General features: G+C 39.4%; 1 protein-coding gene across 3 annotated transcripts in view; it reads left to right on the top strand.

Annotated features, from left to right (window-relative positions):
• Positions 1-6,339: 6,339 nt before the first annotated feature.
• The window catches only part of CNGA3 (cyclic nucleotide gated channel subunit alpha 3), a 32,110-nt gene continuing 18,199 nt past the window's right edge, over positions 6,340-20,250 (top strand). Inside the window, exons 1-4 of one of the 3 annotated variants that reach the window (XM_087967128.1) lie at positions 6,340-7,325; positions 8,014-8,064; positions 9,181-9,299; positions 16,128-16,259. In XM_087967128.1, coding sequence (XP_087823254.1) covers positions 16,159-16,259 — 101 coding nt within the window. In that variant the 5' untranslated portion in view covers positions 6,340-7,325; positions 8,014-8,064; positions 9,181-9,299; positions 16,128-16,158. The remainder of the gene's footprint in view (positions 7,326-8,013; positions 8,065-9,180; positions 9,300-16,127; positions 16,260-20,250) is intronic. The other 2 variants (XM_026666838.2, XM_087967129.1) reach the window with 2 other exon arrangements.

The following is a 20,250-nucleotide window of genomic DNA, read 5'->3' as shown; positions in this document are numbered from 1 at the left end:
GAAATGGGGCAAGAAAGGTCGTAAAATGGGGAAAAAGTCACTTGACAAATGTCTGACTTAACAACAGAAATTTGGGGCTCAATTGTGGTCGTAAGTCGAGGACTACCTGTAATCTGTATTTATTTTTTTACTGAGGGTGTATTGCATACGAATGTCTATTCCTGAAACATATTTATGTTAATCTGCTTGTCAGCTGCATTTCTCAGCTCATGAGCAATTTCCTTTTAATTTAAGAAATCTGTGCATTTGATCTGCAAGTAGCTTGTCAAGTAGGTGTATGTATGTATGTATGTATGTATGTATGTATGTATGTATGTATTTTCTGCAAAGGAGATAATTAACTCTTGCCATTGCAAATAATATTTTTTGTTTGGGAAGAGTATAGTCCTGTTTTTGCATTGCATTAAGCAGCCATGCTTTCTAATAACCAATGAGCAAATATGCTTTTCAATAAAGTCTATTAACGGAACAAGAGGAAATTTATAGAGGAAGAGGATAGATAATTGCATCAAAATGCATTCAGAAATCCTGTGTGGCAAGGCTTTTTTATAATTTGTTATTTATCATGTTTTATACCTTAATGTTTTATACCATTTTCTCCACTTTTGGAACTCGTGCTCTTTTCTGCCCCTTGAAAAACAAACCAGAATTGCTTTCTCGTGCATGTTTACTCTCTGAGTTGAGTGGGGCTTGCCTCTGGGAAAGTGTCCATAGAATCACAATTATTTATTTTGGAAATTCCTTCCTTCCTTCCTTCCTTCCTTCCTTCCTTCCTTCCTTCCTTCCATCCATCCATCCATCCATCCATCCATCCATCCTTCCCCTTCCTTCCTTCCATCCTTCCTTCCTTCCTTCCCCTTCCTTCCTTCCTTCCTTCCTTCCTTCCTTCCTTCCTTCCTTCCTTCCTTCCTTCCTTCCATCCTTCCTTCCTTCCCTTCCTTCCTTCCTTCCTTCCTTCCATCCTTCCTTCACCTTCCTTCCTTCCTTCCTTCCTTCCATCCATCCATCCATCCATCCATCCATCCATCCTTCCTTCACCTTCCTTCACCTTCCTTCCTTCCTTCCTTCCTTCCTTCCTTCCTTCCTTCCTTCCTTCCATCCTTCCTTCACCTTCCTTCCTTCCATCCATCCATCCATCCATCCATCCATCCATCCATCCATCCTTCCTTCCCTTCCTTCCTTCCTTCCTTCCTTCCTTCCTTCCTTCCTTCCATCCATCCATCCATCCATCCATCCCATCCATCCTTCCTTCCTTCCTTCCTTCCTTCCTTCCTTCCTTCCTTCCTTCCTTCCTTCCTTCCTTCCTTCCTTCCTTCCTTCCTTCCTTCCTTCCTTCCTTCCTTCCTTCCTTCCTTCCTTCCTTCCTTCCTTCCTTCCTTCCTTCCTTCCTTCCTTCCTTCCTTCCTTCCTTCCATCCATCCATCCATCCATCCATCCATCCATCCTTCCTTCCCCTTCCTTCCTTCCTTCCATCCATCCTTCCTTCCTTCCTTCCTTCCTTCCTTCCTTCCTTCCTTCCTTCCTTCCTTCCTTCCTTCCTTCCTTCCTTCCTCCCTCCCTCCCTCCCTCCCTCCCTCCCTCCCTTCTTGCTCCTCTCTCTTTTACAGGGGAAACAAACATTTAGTGGCTGCAGGGCATACAACATATGCAAAGGAGAAGACAAAGGGTCACAATAGACAGGCTACCCACACACGTACACTTTGCATCACTTTTACACCACATCCAATCCAATCCATTTGTGACTAGGTGGGTAGGTAGGGATGGTGGAGGTCTCAAGGAGAGACCCATTCCCGTGGATGCCAGGACTGCTACTTAAGAACAATTCTTAAGTCCAGGTTCCAGGTTCCCCCTCTCTACAGCTTATTGGACCCTTAGAAGCATAGGCTTTATTGAGACCTCTGCACCTGGAAGCCTTTCCAATTGCCACCCATGCCTTAATCGCTTCGCAAATGGATTACTGCAATGGCATCTACAAGGTGCTGTCCCTGAAGACTACCCCAGAGCTACAGCTGGACTGAATGGAGTCTTGAAAAAGGACTTGGGGAATATAAGGCAGCTGTGAAACTGCCTGCTGATGCCATCAAAGTGATAATAGTAAAATTCACTATTTGTGAGTAGTAGATGATACTGTTACTATAGCAGAAAACTTCATATGGAATAATCAGCTCTATATTTGGAAAGTCGGAGTTCTAGAGGATTTTACTATGCTTACTAAGAACAATGGAATGTTCAGTTTTCTGTCACTACACATTAGTCTGTCGACATGCAGTTGCAGCTAAACCCACTTATCCTCCAATAAAACAGACCACGTGGGTAGATGTGGATGCTTTATTGAAAGAACAGGATATGGTGAAACTGGGGAAAATAGGAATACATACAATAACTAAATACAAGATAGGCAGTATTGAGTTACTGCTGAACATAACAATTAATAAATGCAAGTAATTTAAATCTCACCAGCGATGCTCTGTGTGTAGGTTGTAGGTTTGTCCTTGGATGACCATGTGCCACAGATTAAGGTGGATTCTTCTTTGTGCTTCTGCCTTCTCCAAAAGCTAAAGGAAATAGAGTCTGGCTTCCCAGCATGCACTTGTTTTGAGAGTGCAGGCTGATGGGTAAAGAGGTTGGGTCAGCTTCAAACAATATACTTGGTGTTTGTCCCTCAGGCCAGTAGATGGGGCTAGAGAACAACAACAGTATATAAAAGTTATATGCTGGGGCATGACATTCAGTGTGAATGTATGAGTGTAAGAGAGAGCCGAATAATTATACTAAAATAACATAGATACAAAATATATTTAAGAAAAGACATTCATAAAACTTCAATGTAGCTTTATTCATTGTAGTTATAGTTTAGCTTTTTCTCACACATAGCTATATCCAGTGAGAAACTTTATTATCTATACAATTTATTTCTCCGTTTATGTTAATAAGTTAAACCAGTTATAATATTTAGACTCAGGAATGAATAGCCATGAAGCTTCAGAGGTAATCACATAACTGAGCTATATTGATTTTTACATAGATACTAGCTTTCAAGGTTCTAATAGTGTTGAATATAAAAACAGTTTACATATATAGAATAACTTGCTAGTTTCAAAGAAATATGGCAAAGACCATATTTTGATGCTGGATCCTATTTATGTTTATCCAGAGGTAAGCATTAAAAGTCTGATGTGGCTAATTCCCTATTTAATATTCTGTCAGCTGTGACCCCCAGTAAATAAAAAGTATGCAGTAAATAGTCAAGATAATTATTTTAAAAAGGGGATACATCTAGTACAGGACTGTCAAACTCCTGGCCTGTGGTCTGGATGTATCACGTGCTGTCCCACGCTCATACCCAGTTTAGCGAACGAGGGAAAAGTCCCGATACATCATGTGATGCTGTCATGACGATGTGATCTTGACACCCTGACCTAGTAGGTTTAGGGCAGAGGCTTCCAAACTTGGCAACTTTAAGAGTTGTGGACGTCAACTTCCAGAATTCTCCAGCCAGCATAGGATCTGGGAGTTGATGTCCACAAGTCTTAAAGTTGCCAAGTTTGGGGACCCTGGTTTAGGGGATAAACAAGGATCCTTCTAAGAAAAGAAGCTCAAGACCCCATCTGCCTATTGAGTTCTCTTCTCTCCCATTTTCCTGAGAATCATGATGAATTTGGTGAAAACAGAAAAGTACAGTTTGTGGTTTCAAAAATGATTCCAATTATATGCTTGGTTTTTGTGACAATCAATATTCTGATTTTTAGAAGATCTGCTATAAACCAGGGGTGACAATAGTTCTTAGAATGAATGCTATGAACTCAATAGTATGTACAGCAGCTATGCTTGGGTTTGAATAACAAAAATTATATGCAACCAAATCAAATAGCCAAGCTTGGAGTTCAAACTAACAGCCTAAACGTTCTATAAGCCTAGGTGGATCTACTTCAAAACCAACTACAGTAAGCCATTGGCCAATGCTCAAGTCTTGGAGTACTGAGAAGATTTGTATGTAATAATATCTAATTTTTATTAACAAGGAGCAGATTGCAAGAAGGGAGTGAGGAAGCAGTTAGAAAGATGTTTGTCTTCCTCACTCAAAATGGTACCAGGTACCCTCCAATGAAGTTGATAGGAAGAAATTTAAAATAGACAAAAGAAAACACCTTTTCTTACTTAAATAATTTTTGAGGTTAATTATGGCAGCACACAGCAATGGGTATTAAATGGGATAGATTTCAGAGGGGATAAATTCATTCAGGACAAGTTCAGAAGAATCTGGTTTGAGGACAGCATGCAGGAGAAGAACGATGAGCACTCCAGGGGCATCTGTGATTATTCTATGCCTCTTAGGAGAATAAATATTGTGGGCATAGCACAGAAAAGTGCTGGAATCTAAATACAGGCCAGAAATAAGTTACTAGCATAACTTTATTGCTTCCATTTTTCCAGTTTCTCATCCTCAATTTATGATAAGTCTGAGAGAACTGCTCCCAGTATGAAAAGTGAATGAGGAGAAATTTCGGAGGAAAAATTATTGTGCTTTCTGGAGTCCTTAGAGTACAGGGATAAAAAAAAACCCTGCAGCAGAATTGTAAAAGTGGTAGTGTCATTATAACCTCAGGTAGTCAGTCAATTCCCTGAAAGCCTGGATTGCATTCCTCGCAACAAAAAAGATAAGTAGCTGGGGATTATTCCTTTTTTTTTTCAACAATAGGCTATGGTTGATCCCTGATTACACCCTCGATTCCACTAAGACAGCGGTTGCCAGCTGGTGGGTCGCAGCCCACTGGTGGTCCATGAGAAAATTTTGGTGGTCCACAGAGAAATGTCACCCTCAGAGCACCCTCCAAAGCAATTAATCCAGGCTGTGCAGGAATACAAGGCTGTGCCGGCCACATGGCCTGCCCTCCCCGCCTTACCTGGGAAACTTGCCTGCTAAGTTGCTATTTTTCCTTTTTCTGACCATCAGCTGTTCTGCTGTGCCGGGAGATTTAGATTAGCTAGAAAGCAGGAAATCCTTGGATTTCTTGCTTTCTAGCTAATCTTTAGATCTTAAAAGCAGAGCCGAACCTTCCTTAGGACTGAAGCAGAGCAGACTCAGCTAGCCAATGGCAGAAACACAGATCTCTGAATGAATCTGTGATTCAGTGAGCAACTCAATCTGCCTGCCTGCTTTGCCTGCTTTTGAGTAAAAGTTGCTCTTTTTTATAAAAAATTCAATATTTATATAAATATTTATAATGGTTACATACAAGCCATGCCCAGCCCATCACATGACCACCAAGCCATACCCACAAATTAGGCCACACCCACAGAACCAGTTATTAAGAAATTTGAATCCCACCCCGCCTCTGTGTGTGTGTGTGTGTGTGTGTGTGTGAGAGAGAGAGAGAGAGAGAGAGGTTAGATCAGATCTCTCTCTCTCTCCCCCACCAATGTCAGCAAGCCACCATCAGTGAAAATTCATATTAGTGGTCCCCTGGATTTAAAATTATGAGTTTGGTGGTCCCTGAGGTCCAAAAGGTTGGCAACCCCTGCACTAAGGAACTGTTGAGCTGTTTGCAAGAAGGCAAGATGAAGCAATGTGAAAGCTAAGATTGAAGCATTGGTGACGAATATCTATCACTGCTGTTCCTTGAAATATCCAGACAATTCACTTAATACGAGGTGGATGCACTTGTAGGTGCTTCTTAGGTTAGAGAGAAAGCTCTTGATTGCTCTTAGCATGCTACCACTTCTTCCTGACATGGAAGATCAGCATTAACTAGTCAGGTTATTGTTGCTGGACTAACACCTTTTTTGCAAGAAAAGTCAATAGGTTTTGATCCAAGGAACTCTACATTCTGTGGTGAAAACGCAAAGGCTGAAAATAACAGCTTCAACAGAAGGGTTCAAGCAACAAATCTGGCCCTATCATTATGACTTTTTTGACCCCTTCCCTCTTTAGACCCTCCTGACTGTGAAGGTTTTAGTGTTAATTTACTATGAATCTTTTATTTGTACATGCCATGTATGTATATAATGTTGCTAATCTTGGGAATCCTACGGGACTTGTTAATGTACAAGTGGTCTTCAAAGAGACAAGTAGTCAAACCAGGAATTTTTTTTTTATCACTTCCAGTTCATTAGGGAGGGAGATTCACTAAAGACATGTAGTATTAATAGGATGCAAGCTCCCCTCAGTTCAGAAGTTTGTGGGAGGAAAAAAAAAGGTGAAGTCAGCCCCCTCCCTAATAGTTCTCAGGGTACATGCTTCATTTAGTCTGTTTCAGTTTGGCAAGGTTCTATCTATGGGTGTGGAACAATAAAGAAATCAATAAAGAAACAATAAATAAAGAAAGATTAGAAGAATCATCCCTTGCCTTTATTGATTTCGAGAGCCAGGCAGGCACTTATATTTAGAAAGCATTTCAAATAAAAAAACTCAATCCCATTTTCTTCCATTTTAACTTCTGCAGCCAAGTTATTTTTTGCTGAAGCTATTTATACATTGGGATTGTTAAATAAACAGGGTTTAGAAAACTTTGTGCATCTATTGACTCAGGGATTTAAATTAGACCCTAATATATCTTTTACCAAACCTTTGTATCCAATACTAGTTGTTCAAATGGCTATTCACCCTTCAGCACCTGAATGAAAAGGGTCAAACCTTTTGTAGAAAGTGACTTGGCCAGCTCCTTCACTCACCCCTGGAATCTTCAGCTCTGCCCTCCAGGAAGTGGCCACAAGAGATCTGAGGCTGAGCAAGGGGGCAGAGTTGTGCTGTTGAATGTGGGAGATTTTGCTGGGCTCAGCTATGAGCATATCCGCTGGACTCCTGAAACAGACGGAGGGAGAGGAAGGAAGGAGGACTTAAAGAACCGGAGAGAGATAAAGAGAGGGAAGGAAGATGAGGGGACGACAGCTCCTGTTGGCGCCTCTGCAATCCCCCTTCTTCCGCCTTGCGCTTCCGTTGGATGCTGTCCGTGGCCACTGGTGCTGAACCTCTTCGGAGCCGAGCCCCCAAACTGGAACAAGAGACCAGCCGTTTGTTCCCTTTGCTGCTGAAAGGTAGCAGGGAGGGGCGAGTTTCCAGAACAGCAAATTGAAGCTTTGCTCTTAAAAGGAATTCCCCGAAAGAGGAGAGGTGCACGCGTGGAGGATCGTGAATTTGGGAAGATTCGCTTTGGGATAGATCCAGGGTTGCTGTCCCTCAGGGCGAGTCTGAAGGCTGCCTCCGGATTATAGCTGGCGGTTTGCTTTTTCCTGCTTTTTTCCCTTTTGTTTTCCGTCTTATCTCCATTGTTGCAAGAGGGTAAGACATACTGTGCCTGCAGTTAGCATCCATTGGATCAGAGCAGGTAGGAAACTTGCTGACAACTCCAGCAAAGTATTTACAATTTACAAAGGAGAATCAAGGAAATGGGACATATTCACCAATCTACAGGGTTTCTTATTTATTTATTTATTAAAACAAGGTCTCTCAGCTGCCTTGCACACATATAGCTACAAAGAAGTATCTGCACACTGTTCAGTTACAAAGGAAAACATGACTCACCTAGTAATTGTGATTGGTGGAAAGTTCTCAGTGTTTGGGCTGAGATCTGGGATGTCTGGAATGAGGGAAAAAAAATGTTCCTCTAAGCATGTGCCAACTGTTCTTGAGCTCATTGCTAAATCGATACATTAAGAATTTAGGTTTGTGGGAATAACATGGAAGGGCTTCTATGGCATGATTCCCTTGGGGTCTGGTGTTCTCTCTAAACTATACACACAAAGAGACAATCTCCCTACAGAGAAAACTCATATACAAGCCTCTCAAACCATCCCCAAATTTCTTCAGGCATTTAAACCTTTGAGGTGGCTAGAAATGCACTCAGAGCTCAGGGCTTGACTGTTTGATCCTTGCAAAGTCCTTAACAAGATAGTCAAAGCCAAAAGCTGCTTTTCCTTTTAGCTGGTTTTAACCCATCTCTTTCTCTCCCTCTCTCCCTCCCTCCTCCATTTCTCCCTGTCTCTCTTTTTCTCTCTCCATAATGTGAAAATCAGAGAGGTTCTTCTGCAGAATTCAGAGCTCCCTGACCTCTACATTCTCTCCAGGTAAGGGAGCTGTACTGGTATCTCCTCTATTTTCTCATTTATCAGCCGAAATACTTTCTGATTTTCCTTTTCCTTCTTAACCCAGTTTTGACAAACCCTTCCCCCCCCCCCAAGATATCTATGCCCCATGTAGCTGTACACATGCTATCACATCAGTTTTTTTCTGATATATTCTTTTCTCATGTTACTTTTGATGGCACCTATTTCCGTTTCTCTGTAAATACATGAAAAATATTAGTTGTATTTGTGTTCTTTTCTGAAAAGCGGTACATGACTTCTGAGGCACGTTTAATTTTTCAGGCAGAACTACCTGGGAATAGGGTAACAACTAAAACTGGCAGATGCTTCAAATTTTCTTTTAAAAAAATCTGGCACATAGAACCATAGGACCAATGAAAGTGGATTGGGTAGTTAATCTGCAATTGACAGATTCCCCTTTCCTCTCAGTCATGGTTTCTTCATACTTATTTAGGATCACTTTTAGATGCATGGTCAAAAGCCTAATTTGAGAAGAGGCTTTGACTTCTGCTTTGTTTTCCATATGTAAAGAAATGGAGCCCAAACTCAGATTATTCCAGTGAAGGGATGGAGCTGTATTAAGTACTGACCTTATTCAAAATAATCTCTTCTTAATTATAAAGAGCTGTGAATTCTATGGCACATCCATCCAGAGTGAGGACATTTCACAGGCACTTAAATAAAAGCAAGATGCATCAGAGCAGGATCAAATAAACGAACAGGTTGTGTCTAAGGAGGAGCTATTGCTTGGTCAATTTAATAACATTTCTGGCAACATGGAAATCAGTGATTTCTGCTTATGACACATTGATCAATTTTCTATCCTGAAGCATGCTACACATTATGTTGTAATGACAGTAAAAGCCTTATTATTGCCTTCTTTTGTCAGGATCTAAAACTACAAATGGGCCAGTTTTTCTCATAGAGTGTTCCTGCTCAGAGATCCAAACACCCTAAACATGCCCTTTTCAAGGATATACCATTTCATTTTTCTCAAGTGCCTCTTAATAAATATTTAAAGGATATGCTTTATTTTCATTTGGCTCGTCAGATTTTGCCCTCTTATCTCTCTCTCTCTCTCTCTCTTGCTCTCTACAGTTCTGGTGCCCTAAAAGATCCTCTTCTATAAAAATCAAATAAACATGGAGTGAGAGAAAAGGAAGCCAAGCTCCTGGACAAAGGAACATCAAACATAATATCAAATGAAGCACATGGAGGTTAGTCAGTGTAGAAGAGTAAAATTCAGCTCCCTTATTTGTTCTTTAATCATGAGAAAATGGCAGTTTCAAAAATCACCATCAAATTCCTGTGAACATTCCTGGGTTCCCTGCGGAGTAGAAGAAGGCTATAAAAGTTGTGTACAAGTGGGACTCATAAGCAGTTGGGACCCTGAATGCATCGCCAGCTTATATTAAACAAATGTCTAGATGTTACTGGGATTTTCAAAGATTTGTGTATATATTGCAGACAATAAGAGGTACAGGGATGCAGAGAAAGTTCTATAAGGTCATTTTTCACTGATGCATAGAGGGCTTATTATTGGTCTTTCCAATATTACTTACTTATTAAGGGGGGTACTGTAAAAGGCACTGTTTCCACTTCCACTTTTATTTGATAAATTTGGGGTCCTTGTACGAATTAATATTGCCTTAGATTTGTTTCACTTTGCTTGAAAACTCAAAAAGCTGCTGAGTCTATAGTGGGCCTGCAAACTGTATTTAGGTTGTAAAATTGACTCCTTTGGTAAGTTGCATTTAATTTGTTAAAAAAAAACACCAGCTGATTCATCTTATCTAATGAGTTGCTTCAAAGTAAAGATATCCCCCCCCTTGCAACAAGAATAATCTACCTCTTAAAGTCTGGGCTGGTTCAAATAATGAGTGGGTTGATTTACATTTCTTATTTAGGGAAAACAGAGGTTTCTTTTTCACCCAGGTTGGGTGATAATTTCCAGATCCTGCTATGGGTTTTATACTTACTCATCAATTCTGATTGGTCCACAAAGCTAACAGAACTGTTTTTGAGTAGGGTTGTCATATAGATAGAGCAGATCTTCTAGTTGGCAGTTTAATGGTCATGTTTAACTCCTGACACTTAATGTACTGATAAAGGAACAATCTCTTTGACTAATCTCTTACAAATTTCCATAGCTCATATTCTCCATTCTCCTTTCCATTCTGCCATATGGCTCAGATCCAACTAAAGTTTTTCCTTGGTCTTTTTTCTGTTGCTTCTCTTATTCTATTCTAAAGTTCCTGCTTTTCATGCCACTACCTTTATTGCTCTGTTGCATTTGTTTCTCTTGTGTCTTTGGTGTAGTCTTCCCTCTAATATTTCTAAATGCTATATTAACCCCTCCTGACCTTCAGCCAGGTAAAAGGAGGAGATAAAAGGAGTCCCTGCAGATTTTACTCTGCTAGTGGTTGCTGAATATCGGGGGTGGTGTGGTGCTCATCTTCGTTTCAAGGCCATTGAGCCAGTACTGTCCAAAGCCATTTCCAATGGGCATGTAGCCAGCATGATGTCATGGAGGCACTGTTATCTTCCCACCTATTTATCTTCTCACATTTGCATACTTTGAACTGCTAGGTGGGCAGGAGCCAGAATGAAGATGAGAGTGTCAGGGTTCCGACGGATGCCCTAATTAATTCATGAGCCTCAAGCCAAGTTTCAAAAGAAATCCAATTATTTATTAGTAGCAACATGTCAGCACTTTTCTAAGTGCAGTTGGCTCTGCCCTACGTAATTTACTGCCCACCTATGACCCTGTTTCCCCCCTTCTCCCAGGGTGTATCCTAGATCAGGGGTCCCCAACCGCCGGTCCGCGGACCGGTACCGGTCCGCGGAACAAGTCTTACCGGGCCGCTGGTTGCTGGGCGCCGCCATCTTTGGTAAAAGCCGGTGAGCTTTTCCGGTAGAAAGCCATTTCTACCCGAAAAGCTCACGGAGCTATGCCGCCATCTTTTGACGAAAAAGTGCTTCCGGTGAAGTCACCGGAAGCACTTTTTCGCCAAAAGATGGCGGCGCCCAGTTGATGCCGGTACCGGGCGCGCGCCCAGCTGATACTGGTACCGGGCGCGCGCGCCAAAAAGGTTGGGGATCCCTGTCCTAGATCACATTCTCCAACAGAGCACTTTCGCGGGCTGTAGAAAACACACCTCTCCGGCTGGCTCTGGTAACCTAGGACACAATCTGGAGAAAGATATGCATGGAATATGCTTCTGGTCTTAGCAACCCAACTGCTCCATCAGATCTCCCTCTTCCTTCTTATGGCAACTCGAGAGAAAGCCAGGAATGCTTTACGAGTTGACAAGGAGCTTACATCATCGTGTGGAACTCCAACCTGGGCTGCTGACCTTCCAGTTGACAAGCCTAGCATCTTAAGCTATGTCTTACCTCAATTTTCTTTCTCTGTCCTTTTTCTCAAGCTTTATTAGCCCATTTCTCTTCCTTCAAATTTCCTCATCTCATTCTCTATAGATGCATAGATGGAAATACATCTATTTCATTTTCTATTTCATGTGAGTAAGATATGAAAAGATTTTAAAAAGGGAATAATTCATAAAAGTATCATTTTTTAAAAAAAACTGTAATTACATGTCCTTTTCAAGATAAAATCTCTGACAAACCTCTTATGCCAAATTTCTATCATGACTTCTTTTTTGATGTAATATCATCCTAGGCAGACTTTTTAAAGTATATATTTCACCAATATCTGTAGTATCATGTATCTTTTAAAATGGTGGTGGTTTTGAGAAAACCCCAATCTATGCTTCCCCTTATCAACTTTGAGTTAAAAGGATTTACGTATTAGCATGCATCTTTCACAAAATATTTGAGGGATTCGGGTTTTTGACTAGAGACAAACATTAATGGTTTGTGGTCACAGTTCCTGTCTGAACAATGAGTTCATTCCAGCAGATGATCGTAAATTATATAAATTATATACACACATACATACACACACACACACACACACATACATACACACATGCACACACACACTAATAGCAAAATCTATTAGTTCTTCCACTGTCACTATATTTCAAAATTAATCATACTGGGAGACATAGAACCATTGTAGCGGAGTCCTCTGTGTGTGCAGTTGGTTACTAAGTGATCTATCAATTAGGTACTATAAGCTTGGTAGCAGAATTTGGCTCTGAAATACCTGGGTTCCAAATATTTAGTTCAAGTATTATATTTGTTATTACCATCAGTAAAAATTATATCCAGATTATAGTAACTCACTTCTCGCCAATCCAATACCTTTTGGGAATGGTGAGTGTTATAGGCCAATGCATTTGGAAGACCTGAGAATATGAAGGTAGCACTATAGATATTCTTGACAGTGTCTCTTAACCTGTCCCCAAATTTTTAAAAGACTGCAATGAAAAACAGAATTGTATATCCATGAGGCAACTGGAGTCCACCACCACGACCATTTCTGATCAGGAATGAAAGATCTTATTCTCATAACCATTTGAGGCATGTTAATCTGCTTCTCATTCCCTAGCTCTAGATTGACCCAGTCATTTGAAAACCAGCATTTCTAATACAGCAACTTTGCATCAAGCAACTTTGTGCACACCATTGCTGTGGTGGAATGTTGTTCAGAGTCGCAAGAGGGACAGGCTCTTTTCCAGAGAGCAAAGAGACAGTGTCGTTTGGAATATCTGGTGGGCAGGAATAGGTCAAGGAGGAACCTCCCCACAACTCACAGAGCTTATCTATAGTTAGTGTGTGTAGGAGCCGTGATAGTGCAGTGGTTAGAATGCAATATTGCAGGCTGACTCTGTCCACTGCCAGCAGTTTGATCCTGACTGGCTCAAGGTTGACTCAGCCTTCCATCCTTCTGAGGTTGGTAAAATGAAGATCCAGATTGTTGGGGGCAATAGGCTGATTCTATAAACTGCTTAGAGCAGAGGTCTCCAAACTTGGCAACTTTAAGACTTGTGGACTTCAACTCCCAACTTCAATTCTGGGAGTTGAAGTCCACAAATGTTTAAGTTGCCAAGTTTGGACACCTCTGACTTAGAGAGTGCTGTAAACACTATGAAGCTATATATATATATAAGTCTAAGTGCTATTGCTAGGACTATTGTTAATTGCTTTATTCCGGCAAGATTTCTAAGATTTCTATTCGTAGATGAACAGCAATAAAGGAGCTATTCAGAAGTAACTCCATGTATCATTCTACTTAGTTCTTTGGGCCTGACAATTGCAGACATATTATGAAACCCTAAATGTACTGTAAGTGGTAAAAAGAAAAAATCACTGGCTGCAGTTGGGATGTGTGAATAAGGCACAGGAAAGAACAGAAGTTATCTAAGGTGATTCCAGGTTCTATTGAGAAGGCCTGAACATTTTTGGTACCACATCTGTTTTTTTTGGGGGTGGATTAAGAGTTCCAGCCAAGAATTTTAAAAACTTGAAGTTGATGTAAAAAAGATGACTATGTAAGGCTCAAGTGACAAGATATGAAAAACTTTGAAGATATTTAACAGGCCAGGACTGAGTTGGGAACCAGATTACTATGGAAGGATTTGGCTCCAGTTAGTGACATTTTCAAGTTGTCGTCTCCATCTCTCTTCAGAGAACATAATCCTTTCATGGATTCTGTGCCTTACCTCTGTCTTCATAACAGATCAACTTTAATAGTTACTCCTTAGGGTGGTCCAAAGGCAGAAAGTGCAAACAGCTTATTTTTTGTACCATTGTTAATCCTAGGAGTGACTGTGCTGAGTAGAACGATTTCTGCTCAGCGCATCATTTAAACTTATTCATTACCTCGTGACCAGCTCTTTCAAGGATAACATTGTTATGCAAAGGGATTTGCACCCATCCTCCACAGTTTTCACTCAGCTAAACACGCCATTGGCTTTAAAGGAAAGAGTTATGGGCTGCCTCCATTCAGTGATTATTCCTGACTGTTTCTAAGTATACTGTTTACAGCTTGCTTTCATTTTTCTCCACAGTGGGAAGCATTACAAGTGTTTTCTGGCTAAATGGACATTGTTTTAGAATCATAGATTTGGAAAAGACCCTGGAAGGCATCTAAGTTCAATTCCTTTCTCTGCTACACAGGAGGCAATTGAAATAACTCTGACAGATGGTCAAAACAGTGTCTGCTAAATGCCTTCAGTGAATCACTGTTACCCACTGTGAAATATTCACCTCCCTCAACGCTACACGCCCCCCACCCCAAATCCTGCAGTTTGAGCTTGGTTTAAGTGACAGCATTTTTTTTTTGAGCTGGAACAAAGAGCATATATTAGTAGTAACAACTGATTTTATCTTTCTAAAAAGCCTTCCAATTCTCTCTCAAACTAATTGCTATTTATCACTTAGATGCCCATCACATATAAGGTAGGCTCAACAACATTTATATACCTCAAAACTTCCACTCCTAAAATTATCAACATTTGGTGAATTTCAGCCTATCTTTTTAAAAATTGTGTGTGGGTGTGGTGGTCTATTCACAGATGAAATTGTGAGAGATGACAAATGTGCAGGAAATTCATGTACCATACTTTTTATCTCTGATATTTGCATACTTGTGCAAATTAAAGGCTTGCTAAGCACACTTTGGTTTACTTTATGTAGGGAATGCTTTTTTATGGAAAGAAAAACAAAATGAATATTAAGAAGCATACTCATGTGTTTTTAACATGCTTGTTAGAAATGTGCTTATTTTATACATTTGCCCCCTTTCCACTTAATATATTATAGCACTGGGTAGCACTAGATAACACTGATGATATTACCTAGTTTGATAATGAAACGTCTGCAAGAAAATAGACAAGCTCATAATATCTTATAACGTGATGTTAGAAGTACAGACTATGACATAATATCTTATAACGTGATGTTAGAAGTACAGACTATGACATAGAAGTACAGTGATCCACTTATTGTATATGTGTGTGTATGTTTGTGTTTTTTGCAATGTCAAATTCTTATAGACAGAAAAAACCCTGAACTTTCCATCTGCCTTGAAAAATGATACATGTGAGTCAAAGATGGATGCAGCCATATTTTCAATATTGATCCAGCCTCTAATATTCTTCTGTTGCTTCTGTTTAATTTAAGGGTTCATGTATGTCACAGTGGAAAAATAAAATGCTATAGTGGATAATTGGCTATGGTAATAAAATGTTCCTACACTTCTAACACTTTTGTTTCAATAAATATGTTACTGTATATTTCATAAGTAAATGAAAACTGAAAATAAAAAAAATTGTAATCCTACAACGTAATTGTTACGTGCCACTCGTGCTTTATCTGTAGAGTTATATGAAATTTTAAATATTTAGTTGGTCTATAAACAATTCCTGGCAAACTAAAATATTCTGAAGTTTGAGGGAAACAGTGTTGACTAGGTATATTTAAGAACATAAAGTGTAGTTATAAATGATAGTCTTTTCCTCCATGAAATTGGAACAATCTTTTAAGCCATTCAAGTTGAAGATTTTTGCAGAAGCAAATGTTACAGACTGGATGAATTTTATTTGAAATTCTTCTTTTTCTTTATTCAGCTTCACTGGATCGTCAAAGTACTGTGAAAACTGAAATAATTTTTATTTATTCCCTACTATGCATAATTCTATCCACCTTATTAATGCAGTTCCCATCCAAGATGATCAGAAATCAAAGCTGTTAGATTTGCAGCTCAACAACAGTTAAGGTAAGGGTGTCCAACCTTGGCAACTTTAAGATCTGTGGATGTCAAGTGTTAGAATTGCTGGGTGGGGAATTCTGGGAGTCCACAAGTTTTAAAGTTGCCAAGGTTGGACACACCTGACTTAAAGGATCTGTTTCTGCCAATTGCCATCTGGAGCACTTCCACTTACGTAGAACAAAGTTTCACCAAATTCAATAAAATTTACTTTTGATAAGAATTCTATAGAATTGAACAGTAAATATCTTTGAATTAAATACAATTGATTTCTAAGAAAAGATTCTTGGGAACTTTATTTTCATGTTTTTTTTTAAAGTGTCATTTTATCCTGTAGAATTTCTAATATTTTCTCCTTGTATCACAGGTATAATTTGGTGGGTGATACATTAAGCAAAATGGCTCAAGTTAACACTTATCATTCCCACCCTGCTGCCCATAGGTCTTCTGGGAAGACAGTTAGTGATGACCCCGGTAGACTTGAAAATGGAATTAAGAGGTAATGGATTCAACCCATCACCATCACCATCATCATAAGTAAGGTTTCATGATTGTTCACCACCCAACTGTCACTTGTTCGAGATGGGTGGCTATAGTAATTAAATAGATGAGTAAATAAAAAAAAAATTTCTTTAAGGAGAGGAGAGGAATTTTATGGAGATTGGAAGGCAAAGAATGCCAAAAAACAAAATTCCATTCCTAAAACATATATCCATAAATACAGCTTGCCAACCACTGAAATTTAAATATGTATCTTAATATATAATAAAATCTTATTATTTACTTTCTTAGAAGCAGCCCCATAAAGTTTAACAGCAAATTCCTATCTTGCAAAGGAATTTATCATTTAGAGCTTTCTTTCCACAGGTCTCAGACTGTCTTGTTGCCTTCTTCCCCATTTGTAGGCAACAGATAATTTTCCTTTTTTATTATCAACAGGAATTAAATGAGGTTAACTTTGAGAAGGCTGTTCCCGTTTACTTCTATATTTATCTCCTTCATTTAGAAGACCAGAGATTGTGCTTTCAAATAGAGTGGTCTTTTCAATTCGTTGCTTGATGGAACTGTTCTATTGGAAAGAATTAGAAACATTAGCAGGCTTTTCCTTATGCAAAAAAAGCAGTAGATAGCTAAAAAAAAAAAAACCCACCCCTTTCCCCTACCAAATTATAAAGCTATCCATCCATCTGTGAACTTGCACAAAATCATACCAGCATAACATTTGTCATCATCATTGTCACTAACCCTACATTGTCTCTGTTGTGTCCTTGTTCATCGTCTGATCTCCTTCCAAGGTAATGAAAAGGTTATGTTTGACAGATTGGGCACATCTTGAAAATTCCCTTGGACAATATCAGGAAAAATGGGGGGAAAACATTGATTTCGTTACGCTTGTCTCATTCATGGACTGGGCATGAGATAAAAGCAATGTCATGGAGGTAAATGCAGAGAAAAGGTATTTTATGCACATGGAAATGGAAGGCAATGGAAATGGCCATCAACGTGATTCTTTTCATGCCCCCTGTGGCTACCACGGTAAGGACTACTAAAGCTATCATTTGGAAGTGATGACAGTGAGAATTTAAAGAATATTTATTGAATGTCAGAATAAATATGATCGATCCTACCTCTCTTGATAAAAGCCCTAATTTTGTTACATTTTTTCAATTATATAGTATTTGCTATTTCAACATGCAACTATACATATATAGCTACCATGTTATTGTGTTAGGTGGTTCTTTTCCTTCTTCTGGGGACAGTTCTAATTCGTTTTGATGGGGTTGACATATCTAGGATTACCCAAGTATGTAGAGCTGGGCCTTAGGGCTCGAAGTTCAGGCTACTCCTATTTAACATCTAGATGAAACTTCTGGATGAGGCTATCTGGGAATGTGGGGTTAAGTATTGTCAATAGTATGCTGTTGATATCCAGTTATATAGAGGTAGTTCTCAACTTACAACCATCCATTTAGTGACCAACTGAAGTTACAATGGCACTAAAAAAGTGACTTATGACAGGTCCTTGTGTTTATGGCTTTCACCCTATCTGCATGGTCAAGTGATCAAAATTTGGGGGGGGGCTTGGCAACTAGCACGTTTGAATTTATGATTGTTGCAGCATCTCAAATGTGATCTTCATCTGTGACCTTTCCATATGGCTTCCAACAAGCAAAGTCAATGGGAGAAGCTGAATTTGCTTAATCACCACATGGTTCACTTAATAACTGCAGTGATTTGCTTAACAACTGTGGCACAAAAGTCACTTAACAGCTGCCTTGTTAGCAACAAAAATTCTGGTCCTATTTGGATCTGAAGGCTACTTGTATCTGTATGCAGGCTGACCAAGTGATAGTGATAAGGTTTCCTCTCAGTTGCCTGAAAGCTGTGAGAGTTTGGGACAAGACAAACAGGCTTAGCTTCACCCCTGGTAAGACAAAGTGGCTATGGATTTTGCGGCCACTTGGACCTAGATATTTTTCATTGTTAACTGAGGATGGGCTTGAATTACCACAGACAGGATTGTTATTCAATTTGGGGTTTCTGAATGGCTCCTGGCTCCTACTTGACTAGCAAATAGTAGCTATGCCTAGGATGGTATTTGTACTTATTTTTCTTGTGTGCCAATTGTGTCAGTTCTTGGACTGTTGGGAGGAAATAGCTTATTGCGTCTTATTCAGAGTATTTGCTGTATGTGGGACTGCCCTTGAAGCCACTTGGAAGCTATAGTTGATCCAGAATGCAGCGGCATAAAGTTGATATAGGTTCATAACCTTTTCCCTAAATTAGTTAGATTCAATCCTCTCCCCCCTTTAAAAAGCTACTGAAGACTGGTTCTTAGCCCAGGTACTAGGCAGGAGCTGGTTGGACCCATATAGGATGTAGTCTGTAGCTAGTGTATGCAATATATTATTTATTATTTTAATGATTCTCCTGTTCCTGATGATTTTAAATGCTAGTTAGCCATCCAGAGAGAGTCAGTTTGGTATAGGGGTTAAAGCCTCAGACTAGAAACAAAAACACCACGAGTTTGAATCCTGCCTTAAGCACAAAGAGAGGTAAGTGACCTTGGCCAGTTACTCTCTCTCAACCCTGGGAATGAGGCAAACCATTTTCAAATTCTTGCGAAGTAAACTGGAGGGACTTGTCCAGGCAATTGCCAGGAATCAATGCTGATTCAAACACACAAATAAATAAAAAATAGCTATCCAGAGTCAATCAGTGAGCTATGCCTCATTCAGAAATAGGTTTTTATTTATTTTGTTTTTTTCTTGTCGTGTCTCATCCACTTCTTCCAAACTGTGTATATTTAGAGTTGTTAAATCAGATATAAAACCTGTTTCTTAAGGAATCCAGTCTTAGTTTCTTATCAAGAAATAAAAACCCCAGTGGAACAGGGGCTTAGCATGAACACTGTTTCAGAGTTGGAATCACATACATTTCGATGCACCATTAGCTTTGTCCACATACAAAGCAATTCAATATTTAAGAATACAATGTATTAACCCTAATGTTTTCATATAATAAATCCGTTCTCTATTTAAAGTGGGATCTATTTGCATGCATGTGCACATTTATGTGTAAGTGTAGCAAAGTTGCTTCTTGTTGAAGATACCAAAATAATAAAGGGCTAACATATATCTAGATAAACTTTTCTTCTTTCCTAGGCATAACCTAGTCAAAAACTTCATCTAGAGACCTTGACTCATAATCTGCCACAATTCTGAAATGTCAGCACTTTCAGACTGTCTCTATTCCAGAAAAGAGATAATCTGAGTAGATATACTCTTCAAAGCTTGTTTTTCATTTCACATACATATTCATTCACCCACTGTATTTCCACAAAAAGGACAAGCGTAGTCCTAAAGATTTTAAATGTATGATATGTGGCGTTATAAAAGTCTCATATAATAGCAGATTTCAATTCACTGAATGACTTTTCAATCACTGAAATTAAATGTAATAATTTGGACTGATGAATGCATAAAAGGAAACCAGAATATAACACTAAATAGGCAGGAAAAAAAATAATATGGGAAAGCTAGAAGTATTTGACAGTTCAAATTCCTACATTACTTTGATCTCACAGTAAACTATGCAGAGAGAAACCTACCATTACTCTGTTATAGATGGTGAACCTGATCTAATGAAGAAGATAAAACTGAAACAACTGAAAATATAGTAAAATGCCTGTTTCGATTTATATTTGAAACTTATATTTAACTTATATAAACGTCTGATATAAATGTCACTTGGAAGAGCAACATTTCCTTCCCTTCTGTGAATAATAGCAGCTGTTGAGGTATTTGAGCCTCGGTGGTGCAGTGGTTAGAGTGCAGTACTTCAAGCTATTCTTACTGCAATTTGGCAGATCGAATCCCACCAGGCTCAAGGTTGAGCCAGCCTTCCATCCTTCCGAGGTGGGTAAAATGAGGACCCAGATTGTTGGGGGCCATATGCTGACTCTGTAAACCATTTAGAGCAGGATGTAG

The sequence above is a fragment of the Notechis scutatus genome, chromosome 5 (assembly GCF_049901735.1).
Source record: "Notechis scutatus isolate UNSWTSFEM ecotype Mainland chromosome 5, rNotScu1.2, whole genome shotgun sequence".
NCBI classification, from domain to species: Eukaryota; Metazoa; Chordata; class Lepidosauria; order Squamata; family Elapidae; genus Notechis; species Notechis scutatus.
The sequence above is the reverse complement of the archived record's forward strand: the minus strand, read 5'-3'. Positions and strand labels throughout refer to the sequence as shown.